This window comes from Lithobates pipiens, unplaced genomic scaffold (assembly GCF_037356315.1).
Source record: "Lithobates pipiens isolate NorthernLeopardFrog02 unplaced genomic scaffold, aLitPip1_a1.2 Scaffold_16, whole genome shotgun sequence".
NCBI lineage: Eukaryota > Metazoa > Chordata > Amphibia > Anura > Ranidae > Lithobates > Lithobates pipiens.
Genome location: NW_027507748.1, coordinates 504,278,462 through 504,293,525, shown reverse-complemented (window position 1 = coordinate 504,293,525; position 15,064 = coordinate 504,278,462). Strand labels below are relative to the sequence as shown.

At 39.6% G+C, this 15,064-nt stretch overlaps 1 protein-coding gene across 6 annotated transcripts in view; it reads right to left on the bottom strand.

Annotated features, from left to right (window-relative positions):
* DACH1 (dachshund family transcription factor 1) overlaps positions 1-15,064 on the bottom strand; it is a 427,793-nt gene that overhangs the window by 157,430 nt on the left and 255,299 nt on the right. For 2 of the 6 annotated variants that reach the window (XM_077483130.1, XM_077483132.1), the window contains exon 4: positions 13,820-13,867. The exons of the other annotated variants lie outside the window; for them this stretch is intronic. In XM_077483130.1, the coding sequence (XP_077339256.1) occupies positions 13,820-13,867 (48 nt within the window). The remainder of the gene's footprint in view (positions 1-13,819; positions 13,868-15,064) is intronic. 6 annotated transcript variants of the gene reach the window in all.

Genomic DNA, 15,064 nt, shown 5'->3' with positions numbered 1-15,064 from the left:
AAGTTAACCACATTCTTTTTTTGTAGAACCACACTCATTTCAACCACTGCTCTCAATTAACCACTTGCTGGCTGCCTCGCATAGGAGTGTGGTGGCAGAGTGGCTCTCCTGCACTGGATCACATATCTAGTATGAGATCCAGTATTTCCGGGTTGGGGGAGCGTGAGTGCTTAGCCAGTTGTGCCGGCTGTGCTGTAAACAGTCACAGCAAAAGTCGATCAGCAAAAGAGGATGACAAGACATATTTCTGTCCTGAAAGCACACCGAGATCGCCCTAAATGTTAACCCCCTTCACAGCCAGTGTCATTAGTACAGTGACAGTGTGTGTTTTTAGCACTGATCACCGTATTAGTGTCACTGGTTCCCACAAAGTGTCAATTACTGTCAGGTTGCTTGCCACACTATCACAGTCCTGCTATAAGTCACTGATCACTGCCATTACTAGTATAAAAATAAATAAATACATAAGAAATCCAGTATATATACAATAGGTTGTAGACGCTATGACTTTTGCGCAAACCAATCAATATACGCTTATTGAGATTTTTTTTTACCAAATATGTGTAGCAGAATACATATTGGCCTAAATTTATGAAGCAATTTGATTTTTAACATTTTTCTTTTTTTCAACAATAGATTTTCATTGAGTTTCAAAAGGATAATCATGTACAAACAGTGCATAAGAGTAGATAATGCATAGCTCTTTTGAAGAAATAGATAATACACTATAAGAACAATAAAGATACAATTAGTTTCAGCAGATCATGAGCATCAAATTATCCTGTACAAACAACAAAGACAATGAAAAGAATACTAAGGAGGTTTATACTATTTTGCCGGGATGTATAAGACAGAGCTAATTAACAACTGCAGAACAATAACTAGTGGTGTACCCTAGTTATGGTCTATTGTAGGTACATAGTCCCAATATTTCAATGCCATGTCAAATTTCGTTAGGGAATTAGTCCTAACAGCAAGGGATCTTTCATATGTATAGTGAAGATTAACTACAGCTTTGAGTTCTGGATTTTTTTTACATTTTTTCATTGGATATGTTTTATAGTACAAAGTAAAGTCAAGTATTTTTTTTTTTTTATTTATAGCACAAAAAACAAAAGCACACATACCGCCAAATGAAAGCACTATTTGTTGGAAAAAAAATATATAAATTGAATTTGGGTACAGTGTTGCATGACCGCCTAACTGTCAGTTAAAATAACACAGTGCCAAAAAGCAAAAAAAATGGCCTGCTCATGAAGGGGGATAAATCTTCCAGATGGCAGATGGTTAACCACTTCAATACTGGGCACTTTCACCCACTCCTTGCCCAGGCCAATTTTCAGCTTTCAACGCTGTCACACTTTGAATGACAATTGCGTGGTCATGCAACACTGTACCCATATGAAATGTTTATCATTTTTTTTTTTTTTTTTTACATAAATATAACTTTTTTTTGGTGGTAGTTAATCACTGCTGGATTTTTTTTTTTTTTTACTAAAAAATTTAGATTTTTTTTTCTTAGTTTCTGTCAGTACATTTTGTAAATAAGTAATTTTTCTCCTTCACTGATGCATTCTCTGCCTACAATGGCTTCTTGGATGCACATTACTTGTACACCTATCAATGTATATAATATTAATAAATGAAGCTATAATCCTGGTCCTAATCAAGAAATACTGTAGCTTTAATCACCATGAAGACAATAATCATCATTATTATCAATACAAACTAAATCATCATGTGCATGTAAATATAATAAAGTTATACAAAGATCTGGTCTAGCTAATACCAGTAACATACACTGTGAGTAGTTAATCTATCATTGTTTTTAGGATTATATTGCTGTAGTCTGCATTCTTGCAAATATAAAACCTAATTAACTACAAAGCATATCCAAATGGTCTTTCTAATATGTCCGCAATAGACATGTGCAGAGTAAAATATTTCGTTTCAGAATTTCGTTTTCGTCTGAAAACTTAATTTATTTAGTTACTCCCGAAATTCGTTTTGATTTATTTCGTTTTTCGTTCAAAAATTGCATTCGTCCGAAAATCCACATGAATCACGGTCGAATCTGTCTTTGAAGGCTTATGGTGTCTGTCGAATGTATAAAGAAGATTCGACGGAGCTAGTATATAGCATACTTTAGAACCCTATTAAAGTCTATGGGACTCCAACGTTCAAAATCTAAAGTGCTCATTTTAAAGGCTAATTTGCAAGTTACTGTCCTAAAAAGTGTTTGGGGACCCGGGTCCTGCCCCAGGGGACATGGATCAATGCAAAAAAAAGTTTTAAAAACGGCCGTTTTTTCGGGAGCAGTGATTTTAATAATGATTAAAGTGAAACAATAAAAGTGTAATATTCCTTTAAATTTCGTAGGGGGGGGGGGGGTGTCTATAGTATGCCTGTGAAGGGGCGCATGTTTCCCGTGCTTAGAATTGTCCCTGCACAAAGTGTCATTTATGCAGGAAAAAAAGTCCTTTAAAATCACTCGCAGCTATTATGAATTGTCGGCTCCCGTAATACAGAGAACACTCATTGAAAGTCATTGATAAAAAAATAAATAAATAAATAAATAAAAAAAGCGTGGGGGTCCCCCAAATTCAATTACCAGGCCCTTCAGGTCTGGTATGGATATTAAGGGGAACCCTGCCTCAAATTTAAGAAAAAAATTGACGTGGGGTTCCCCCTAAATATCCATAACCAGACCCTTCAGGTCTGGTATGGATATTAAGGGGAACCCCGCGTCAAATTTAAAAAAAAAATTGACGTGGGGTTCCCCCTAAAAATCCATACCAGACCCTTTATCCGAGCACGCAACCTGGCAGGCCGCAGGAAAAGAGGGGGGGACGAGAGAGCGGCCCCCCCTCCCTCCTGAACCGTACCAGGCCACATGCCCTCAACATTGGGAGGATGCTTTGGGGGTCTGTGACCCCTCAAAGCACCTTGTCCCCATGTTGATGAGGACAAGGGCCTCATCCCCACAACCCTGGCCGGTGGTTGTGGAGGTCTGCGGGCGGGGGGCTTATCAGAATCTGGAAGCCCCCTTTAACAAGGGGACCCCCAGATCCCCCCCCCTGTTTGAAATGGTAAGGGGGTACAAAAGTACCCCTACCATTTCACAAAGAAAGTGTAAAAAATGTTTAAATAAAACAAACACACTTTTGAAAAATTCCTTTATTAAAAATAAAAAAATAAAAAAAAGATTCCAGCGGCGGTAATCCACTCTTGCTATCCAGCGACGGACGGTCATCTCTCCAGCGATGTCTCATGTCATCCAGCGCAGCGCAGCATCCTTCTTCTGTCTCCGTGTAGGAGACACTGCAGGCATTCCGGCGGCTGACGATTGTTATATACGGAGGGCGGGGCCACCCGTCACCTGACCCCGCCCCCCTCTGACGCAAGGGGAAACCTGGGGTTCCCCGTGACGTATAGGTGACCCCGCCCCCCTCTGATGTAACGGAAACCTGCCTGTGTTACATCAGAGGGGTGTTGGTCACCCCTACGTCACAGGGAACCCCGGGTTTCCCCTTGCGTCAGAGGGGGGCGGGGTCAGGTGACGGGTGGCCCCGCCCTCCGTATATAACAAACGTCAGCCGCCGGAATCCTTGCAGTGTCTCCTCCACGGAGACAGAAGAAGGATGCTGCGCTGCGCTGGATGACATGAGACATCGCTGGAGAGATGACCGTCCGTCGCTGGATAGCAAGAGTGGATTACCGCCGCTGGAATCTTTTTTTTATTTTTTTATTTTTAATAAAGGAATTTTTCAAAAGTGTGTTTGTTTTATTTAAACATTTTTTACACTTTCTTTGTGAAATGGTAGGGGTACTTTTGTACCCCCTTACCATTTCAAACAGGGGGGGGGGGGCCGGGATCTGGGGGTCCCCTTGTTAAAGGGGGCTTCCAGATTCTGATAAGCCCCCCGCCCGCAGACCTCCACAACCACCGGCCAGGGTTGTGGGGATGAGGCCCTTGTCTTCATCAACATGGGGACAAGGTGCTTTGAGGGGTCACGGACCCCCAAAGCATCCTCCCAATGTTGAGGGCATGTGGCCTGGTACGGTTCAGGAGGGAGGGGGGGCCGCTCTCTCGTCCCCCCCTCTTTTCCTGCGGCCTGCCAGGTTGCGTGCTCGGATAAAGGGTCTGGTATGGATTTTTAGGGGGAACCCCACGTCAATTTTTTTTTAAATTTGACGTGGGGTTCCCCTTAATATCCATACCAGACCTGAAGGGTCTGGTTATGGATATTTAGGGGGAACCCCACGTCAAATTTTTTCTTAAATTTGAGGCAGGGTTCCCCTTAATATCCATACCAGACCTGAAGGGCCTGGTAATTGAATTTGGGGGACCCCCACGCTTTTTTATTTTTATTTATTTTTTTATTTTTTTATCAATGACTTTCAATGAGTGTTCTCTGTATTACGGAGCCGACAATTCATAATAGCTGCGAGTGATTTTAAAGGACTTTTTTTCCTGCATAAATGACACTTTGTGCAGGGACAATTCTAAGCACGGGAAACATGCGCCCCTTCACAGGCATACTATAGACAACCCCCCCCCTACGAAATTTAAAGGAATATTACACTTTTATTGTTTCACTTTAATCATTATTAAAATCACTGCTCCCGAAAAAAAGGCCGTTTTTAAAACTTTTTTTTGCATTGATCCATGTCCCCTGGGGCAGGACCCGGGTCCCCAAACACTTTTTAGGACAGTATCTTGCAGAATCTTTTCTCTCTGTCAAATCTTTTTTCTCTGTCGAATATTTTCTCTATATAATCTTGGACTAATAGAGGTAAGGTTAGGCACATTCGACCACAGGTTCTATAGACACAGATTGTTGTCAGAGTCATGTCGAATCTCCTATTCTATATCGAACTGTTGTAACAATGAAAACGAAAATAAAGCATTTATTTATGTCGGATCTTTCGTTTTTCAGATTTTGTGCTTTCGTTATCGTTTGTCAAAACGAAAACGAAAATAGCTGAAATTCGGACGAAAATGCATTCGGACGAAAACGAATGCACATGTCTAGTCCGCAATGAGCATGTACAGGATACACCGTGCTTTGCTATGAAGTAGCTAGGTGGCAGTGTGCCTAAGATGAAAATGTAATGTTTTGGGTCTATCTAACTGCATAACTAAAGGTGATTATGATGCCACATACACACAACCGTTTTTTCCGTCAGAATAAAATGTGACGGTTTTTCTGACAGAGTTCCAACAGAGTTCCGCTGAAACGGACTTGCCTACACAAGATCACACCAAAGTCCGATCGTTTAGAATGCAGTAACATACATGTACGACGGGACTAGAAAAAGGAAGTTCAATAGCCAGTAGCCAATAGCTGCCCTTGCATCGTTTTTGGTCCATCGGAACAGCATACAGACACATGGTTTTCCCAATAGGACTTGACTCCATCGGAAAGATTTAAAACATGTTCTATTTCTAGGTCCGTCAGAATTTTTCAGAAAAAAGTCAGCTGAAGCTCATGCATGATCGGAATATATGATGAAATGATTCTGTCTGACTTTTTCTGCCAGAGTGCCCGACCGTGTGTACGCGGCATAAGGAAAAAAAAATTGTAAAGTTGAAAAGGTCATACCACATGCTATGCTGTCCCCATGCATATCTGCTATGGCCATAGTTAAACCCGTGCATGATTATATACGCTGTTGCCTTTGAACAACTATTGAACAATAACTACTCATACACATGGTGATTTTATCGCTCTGACATCACAGTGTATGAGCTTTTTAAAACTGCTGCTTTGCTTGCAAATGTGCATTTTATTGCTTAGCCAGCTGGTCACATTCGTGTTTTTTTTTTCAGATTTTAGGTAAAATGCTGACACACACATAACTTAGTGCAATTTATTGAGCAAAAAGAACAAAAGCTGCATCATTTGAGTGTTTAAAGAGGAAGTAAACCCTTCCAAACAACTTGGACCTATAGGTAAGCCTAGATTAAGGCTTACCTGTAGGTCCAAGCAATATCTCCTAAACCTATATGGTTTAGGAGATATTTGCCCGAAAATGGGCACCGCTGTCTACGGCGCATGCGCCGTAGACAGCGGCGCGCAGGCGCACTAAATGCGGCAAATCCAAGAATGGATTTGCCAAATTTGTCAACTCCCGTGCGCATGCGCGGGAGTGACGTCGTCGCGGCTTCGCCGTATGACAGCGGCGGAGCTGCGAGGCGCGACTCCCGTGCTCATGCGCGGGAGTGACGTCATCGCGGTTGCGCCGCTGTGATTCGTCGGAGCTGCGAGACGCCACAAGCAACATGGATGCGGCGGACTACAGGGGACAGCGGCGACTTCGCTGGCTCCTGTGTCAGGTAAGTGACACATAATGAGCTACTATGCGATGCATAGTAGTCCATTATGCTTTACCTTTGCAGGGAAAAAAAGAGGAAGTAAACCCATCAGGGTTTACTTCCTCTTTAAAACACACAGAAAACTCAGATAGTGTTGTACACTACAATGTCATTGTACAATGTACAATCAGCTCCCTAGAATCAGTGATCACATTCCCTGTGCGCACGTACGATCACATGTTTATGTGAGCCCACCATAGCGTACTGTGACAGTAAATCCTTGGTCTTGTTCATTTCATGTAGTAAATCTGGTCCCTTGCTATTTTATCTGACAAAGGACTATTTATTTCACTATGTCAAATAACTGAATTGGGTCATGGTCAATACTCAAACCAAGTTTAACCATCACGGGCTCCTTGGATTCACTACTAGAGAGGCTTTGGGAGCACCTTCTTTACTAGTGACTGGTTATCCTAACTTTCTCTTTTTTTCTCATTCTTCTTTTCCTTTTAATATGTGCAATGACAATGTGGGCTTTGTTATATATATTTTGACTAGTGGTCTATTTCATTTGTTAGTAACATGATTTTGTCAATTTTGCTCTTACCACAGCTACTATTCCTACTGGGGTACTCAAACAGATCCCTGCTATAGTGAACTTGCTTGATTACTCATTTTGCTTATATATATAATTTCAGTGTTTGATATTGAGAGCACCTGATAACTTGTAAGCTCACTCTCGTAGAAAAAAAGATTCAAATTCAGAAATGCATTAAGGCTATGCTAGGGTCACATCTATGCATCAGCACATTTTCTGGGGTGCTTTGCATTTTTTCATGTGCATTGTTGATGTGTTTTTAATGTTTTTTTTTTTTTTAAGTACTGATGTTGCTAGCAGGTGGTATCTGTTAACATGTAGGAAAATGCACCAAAAAAGCACCAAAAACATATTTACATTCCTTTTTATTGGATTTTTTATGCAATTCCACTGAAGTCTATGAAGCCAAAAACACCATGCTGTGTGTAAAAAAGGTCCTTTCCAAAAAATGTGCTGCAGGAAGCTGCAGAGATGTGAACGGGACCCATAGGAAATAAAGTTAATTGGACTGTAGTGTGTTTCTGTGCAAACACACAAAAAAAACATATAGACGTGAACCTAGCCGTAGCGTTAGTCCTTTTCTTCACTCTCAAACAAGCACAATCAACCACTGATATTATGTGGTATTTGCTGATATACTCTGAATGACGTAGACATAAGTATCTATTGCCAGCCAGAAAGAAAATGAACACTTGTTGATAAGTGCTGTTGACACGACAGCCTTGAATGAAACAGAATGATACAATGCATATTTTAAAGCACAGTATGTTATATTTACTTTTGCTTACATAAAAAGAATAATAACTGTTAGAGCTATATAAATCCTGAATAATAAGAATCATCATAATAATAATAATAATAATAATAATAACACTGGTTGTTACCATGATCACAATTTTTCTAGATGGCCTTACTAGATTGGAAAAACTGTTTATTATGTTCACTTCTAATGCTTCCTTACTTCCCACTACATTTTAAAACTGAACAACAGACAGCTAGAAAAAGACAAATCAATAAATACAGTTTTGTATAAATTAAAACAAAACATTTAATGCATATCAATGCAATTAGTGTTTTGCAATCCCCTACATGGCTGTACTGTAAGAGAAGGAGGGAAAGCACTAGGCGCCAATCAGGTGTGCTAAATGCACATGTGCTGACAAGGAACATGGTAGGACTAGGAGAAAGCAAAGATCTGTTAACCCTTTACCCGTTTCTGTGTGCAATGTCCTGCGTTTTTGATGTTGTCCCTGAAAGCACACCAATGATGCAGAGATGGATGGCACCAGGATGCATTATAAGAAGGCAAGTTGGCAGAGGCAGTGTGATGCTTTGGGCATTGTTCTGCTGGAGAACCTTGGGTCCTGCCATTCATGTGGATGTTACTTTGGTGTCCATGCCTCAGTGGGTCAGGGCTGTTTTAACAAAAGGGGGCCGTATTCAATACTAGGTGGGTGGTCATAATGTTTTGACTGATCAATGTATATAGTGAGATATACTAAATGTAATATTTATATATTTTAGAATTACATTTCTGCCACTTCCTGATTGCTTATATATATATATATATATATATATATATATATATATATATATATATATATATATATATATATGATATATACTGTATAGGGGGTGCTGTGGTACACTGTCTGGTGGAAAACTGCCCATGCTCGATAGCGATATATACACTGTTCATGCGCTTATATGCAACAGTCTTCTGTATGTTGAGATGCAATTTTTTTAGATGATACAATGTTCATTTTTTACAAAAAATCTATTTTGATTAAAAAAAGGCATATTTTAACCTAATTTAAATAGCGTGGTGACTCTATGTACTACCTGAAAAGTCCAATTGCTTGATTTCCCCTTTCTTTTTTCTAACACAATTGTTAGTCACTTATGTAAAGTCCATCTTAATCTAGTCCATCTAACACTAGCCTCTCCACGGGTTGAAATGGCTGTTATCCAAGAGCAGCTCCATTGCTCCGCGGTAGATACAGTGGAAGAATGAGTGTCGCCACCCTAGGATGCGAGGTGTATTATTGGCTCACAAGGTGAAAATGATGGCCAAAAGCCTTATGTACACAGATGCTTTTAATGTAAATTGCTAACACTCTTGTAGCAGGCAGAACTTGGCAGGCACAACAAGCACTCTGAAGCCTGGAGCTTCACTCCCAACCCACAAAGCCCCAGGTTTCATTTTGTGAATGGAAGGCGCAAACATGAGCAATCATGAGCACAGGGCTGGGTTCTATTATACCTGCAGTACTTACATCTAAGTGCCCTAAAAGTACAGCAGGAGCTGTACTAATTCCTGCATGTAAACAAGCAGATATGCTAAATGTAGAATATAATCTGCATGTTAAGGGGTTGCTTTTGAGGCAACTTAAACCTTAAACCTGTTAATTTTATGGTACCAGAGTCTCTTGAAAGCACTGTGTATCATACGCAATTGCAATTTCTTTTAGTATTATTATTATTATTGCTATTCATCTTGGTGCTGCTGATTTCATCCAGTCTTTGAAGCCATTTCTTGTCTACGTGGACTCCCTTCCAAATCAGCTACACCGTATTGCTCTAGTCTGGCTTTCTCATAAAAGAGTACCAGGCCTGTGCAACAAGCATTTCCACCAGGGGGTTGATTTACTAAAACTAAAGGGTGCAAAATCTGGTGCAGCTGTGCAAGGTAGCCATTTAGCTTCTAGCTTCAGCTTGTTCAGTTAAGCTTTGACAAAAAAACTGGAAGCTGATTGGTTTCTATACACGCCCAATTTTAGTAAATCAACCCCCAGATGTACATTTGAGATTATGATAACAAAGAAGTACAACTGAAGACAGATGTTACCTTATAACGCAAAGGAGTGGATTTACTAAAAGCAAATTAATGGTGTATTTTGTAAGTGCATTTGCTCCAGAGCTTAGTAAATGAGGGGAAGCTCTACTGACAGCCATCATTCAATCATATGTAAGCAAAAATGTATTTTCTTTTCCATTTTCTTTGCATGTGATTGTGTATTCTTTGCAAAATGAAGCTTGATATAATTTATAGTTTTCATTTTAAGAAGTACACTAACAATGCAACATATGAGTGTTAAAAGAATAAAACATGTAATCAAGGGATTAACACTAACTACTGTACTAACTGTTCATCTCAATTGAAACACACAGATCCAGCAACTGTGTGCACATACCTAACATATTACAGGAACTGGAACTGTATTGCTCTTCCTAGAAGAACATATAACTGTTGATAAAAGGAACAGGACACATAAAAGTAGTGTAAAAGCAAACCATAATTACATCACTCACTATTAGAGATTGTTTGCTACATTACGAAACAGTTCAATTTAGAACATATTAATTATAGACAACAAGGATTTGTCAGTTTCATTTGAACCAGTTGAGGATATTTTCTTTATCTTTCTATGGTAATTAACAAGAGTTCTAATCTGGATAATGTTAATGACCACTGCTCTTAATTTAAATCCCAGTTAAACCAAGCTTATTAAACCCTATTTAAGAAGGTTTATTTGATCAGCATAAAGCTGCAAAAAAGGGTGGGCTTTCTTATAAGGAACCATTAACAAACAAGTCATGTGTTTCAATTTTTTTTCTTTAAAGTTAATTTGAAATAATAAAAAAGAGAATCCTGAGGTGGGCCCATTTAGTTAGTCAATTATTAGCCCTTTACCCACTTTAGCTCTAGCCTGCATTACACTCCTTCATTACGAGGACATCATTCCGTTTTAGGTGCTGTGATAGTTTGACTGACAATTACTTAGTCATGAAACACTGGGGGTAATTTACTTAAGGCAAATCCACTTTGCACTGCAAGTGCATTTGAAATTGCACTGAAAGTGCACTTGGAAGTGCAATCGCTCTAAATCTAAGGGGTAGATCTGAAATGAGTGGAAGTGCTGCTGATTTTATCATCCAATCATGTGCAAGCTAAAATGCTGTTTTTTATTTTCCTTGAATGTCCTCCTTGGATATACAGCGACTTTACTTCCAAGTGCACTTTCAGTGCAAAGTGGATTTTCCTTTAGTAAATAACCCCCACTGTGTCCAAATGAATTTATTCATGTTAAAGGTATACTTTTTTTTATACAGAGCTTTCTTTTGGTGGTAATTAATAACCATTTTTTATTTTACTATATAAAGGAACAAAATCCATAATCCTTTAAAAAAAAATTCCCTTTTCCTTTCTATGCATCCAGCAGCGATCACTGCAGATAATTGCTGGCTGTGCGGACAGCCACAAATAGCTGTCTTTGAAATGTACAGGGCTCGTGACCACAGCCAGCACTAGACACTAGACTCTAGTTGTTCCTATTAGAATGGTTCCATTGCCGCTAATGGAGCGTGACTTGTCATGCAACTTTGAACTCTCAAGTTGCATGACAAGTCATACCGGTGTGAACCAGGGCTAAGATATGATGTGCATTCTGATTAACAGTGCAGTATAGTGATGACTCTTCTCCTATTATTTCAGTCAAACATTTGGACACCCTACACCTCTGATGATTCCCTGAACATAAAACAGGCTCTAGACTCATATTCTTAAAATATATTCTCAGCAAGAAGTTCAGAGATTTTATTTTCTGGCTAGGATACCAAAAGCATAATCTTTAGGTAGATATGTGTAATACTGTAGAAAAAGCTGATAAAAATACAAAGGACAAGCCAAAACCTGTTACTGGCCTTGAATGTCATTAACTTATAATTGTAGTAATAATAAATAATGGTCAGGGGAGAGTCCTAGTATTACTATTTGATAGCTCCCTATCCAGATAGACCTAAGGTACATCTTACCAACTGATCTTGAATATTCACTTAATAACAACAACTTTTGTTTGACAAAAATATTCATAGCGGTTGATATACAAAAAGTTATTAAAGAATATCCACTTAGAAAATTTTAGTGAATATGGTAAAGCGATCTTTGCTTTGAAGACCCAAGGCCATTTGTTTGCATGTGATTTGCAAAATGGAAATAGTTTTACTCCAATAAATCAGCCCCACTTTAAATTACTTAGATACTTTAAAATTTCCATAGATAACGAACCTAGCCAACACGTAACTAAAGGTTTTTTCTTGTTTTTTTTTTTTTACATATAATAATATTTCTTTCATTTGAGTCTCTGACAAGACAAGAAAACCTTTGCATTTTGTGGTTGTAATGTGTTTATTGTCTCCTTTCCTGCTTTGTTAACCTCCCTAGCGGTATTCTGGAGTGTGACTCGGGGTGACTTTTCAGTACCAAAAGCGGTAACCCTGAGCCACACTCGGGATCACATTGCAGGATTGAGAAAAAGTTACTTACCTTGTCTCCAGGATCCTGCAATGTCTCCCTGCTGTGTGTGCGAGCTGTGTCATCTGCTCGATCTATCACAGTGCCGGGCTCCGTTCCTTGCGAGCGTCGCAATGCACTGGGATGGAGCACGGCACCATATTGAAAAAGTGAAAAATACAGAATACATACAGTAAACTGTAATCTTACAGATTACCGTATATACTCGAGTATAAGCCGAGATTTTCAGCCTCTTTTTTGAGGCTGAAAGTGCCCCCCTCGGCTTATACTCGAGTCATCGCTGTCTGCCCGCTCGATCAGCGTGTCGAGCAGACAGACAGCGGCCATTCTAGAATTCAAAAGCCGCGCCTCCGGCTCCGCCTTCGCCTGTGATAGGCGGAACACTGAATTTCCCAGCAGCCTGTGTTCCGCCTATCACGGGCATCGTCTCATCCTCGTACTACGGACGAGGATGAGACGATGCCCGTGATAGGCGGAACACAGGCTGCTGGGAAATTCAGTGTTCCGCCTATCACGGACATCCAATAGGCGGAACAGCAGTCAGTGGGAAATTGAGTGTTCCGCCTATCACCGACGGAGGCGCGGCTTTTGAATCCTAGAATGGCCGCCGACGAAGAGCTGAAGGACGGAGGCTCGGCTCGGGACGGGACGGGCCGGGCCGGGCCGGGACGGGACGCAGGCTGGACGGGACGCAGGCTGGACGGGACGCAGGCTGGACGGGACGCAGGCTGGACGGACACAGGCAGGCTGGACACAGGTAGGCTGCACGGACACACACACACCCACACACACACACACACACACACACACACACACACACACACACACACACACACAGATGCATGGACACACACACACACACACACGGATGCATGGACACACACACAGGGATGGATGGACCCACAGGGATGGACGGACACACAGGGATGGACAGGCATGTCTCACCCTCGGCTTATACACGAGTCAATAATTTTTTCCAGTTTTTTGGGGGTAAATTGGGGGCCTCGGCTTATATTCGGGTCGGCCTATACTCGAGTATATACGGTACATTACTTTATCAAATTATTTCACATCCCTTTTGTCCCTAATGCTTTGTCCACTGCCCTGCATGTAGTTTTATATTATATACTGTTCTTTCCAGAAACTTGAGATTGTCCATGGCAACCAAAAAGTGTCTCTTTACATCAAAAGAAGTTTTAGACCAGCTATAAAACAGTGATAATAAATTAGAATCACTTGCAGAATTGAGCGATAGCGATTTGTGGGGAAATTCGTCATCAAACACTGAAAGTAAGGACAGTGACAATTCTGCAACTGAGCACATTTCAGTGTTTTTGATTTGATTACGTTATTGAATACATTTTATTATTATATTACTATTTGTTATAATTATTTATAGTTATTTATTATATTATAATTTATTATTTTATGTTTTAAACTTTATTATACCCGGGATGTCTACTAGACTCTTGTTTGGACAGATTTAAGTGAGTTATTTCTAAGAATTACAGGCCTACAATATAAAATGCCAAATTTCCATGCAAAACAATGTACCGCTTTGAGCATCAAAAATCTGACATAATCATACCGCCAGGGAGGTTAAAATGACCCAGCATAAACTCCAAGAAATGCTTGTCTGAAACAGAAAAAAAATAACCATTGAGAAGTTAATGGAATATCAACTTGCAGCCATGTGCTATATATTTATGCTGTGGAACCTATTTGTTTCAATGTAACAAATACTGATATAAAGAATATTATTGAAAACTCAGATACTGAGCACTTCATTATATAATAATATCTGCCATGCAGATTTATGAATGAAACCTATCTTCCAATAAGAAAGTATATTAGTAGTGCAAATACAAATAGCATAATCATTTCTGCTTTAAAAAAAAAAAAAACAGGTGGCTTCATTTTTCACTGTAGGCCACAGCTATCTCTGGTTAGAGAAAGACATTACTAATAGCATGTTCAATCATAGAGACTATATATTAAAGTGCAATCAATAAATCCCAGTCTGGACCATTGAAACTACTAGTAACAGGTATCATATTTCTCATATACTTAGCCATATCCTTTTAAACTGATTGCTTTCGTCAAGGCTACTTGCTATCATTTTGGTGTGCTTTTTACTAAAATAGAATACATGTCATTTCCATTAATATTTCAGCTGTCTACTGAGACTTGCAATATGCATGCCCTGAAAGAAGGCCAATGTAAGCCACTCCGTCTAACATTCTTTGTCTGTATGGTGAAATATACACTTTTCCTAATTTCGCTCTTTTGTGTTTAATGGTGGTTAAGTAATACAACATGAAAATAATGATGCTGCTAATCACAAATGAGATTTTCTTATTTGCAAGGAATAAGCCAAAAGATCTGTTTCTTTACCTGTTCATCCTCTGTAGCAATGTAGCAACTACTATATATATATATATATATATATATATATATATATATATATATATATATAGATTGAATATATTGTAATTCCATATCTATTAGGGCTCGTTCACACTTGTGTGGAGATGAGCATTTGAAAAACACAGGTCTCCACAGGGGTACACAGAAAACAATTATCTTCTGTATGTCCTGATCACTCTACAAAGGAGTGAAGAGTTGTTAGTGTGAAGAAGTGAAGAAAAGTGCAGCGTGACTCAATTTTTCCACACTGGAGATTTCCTGAAGCCTCGATCCATTTGTATGTCTCTATGCGTTGGAATTGAGCTGGAGTGCAGAGAAATTAATTGTAATGTCATTGTTATTGTCACATTTCAAAAAAGTAAGAAAAAAGAAAAAAAAGCCCACCCAACACAATAAAGACACCAAA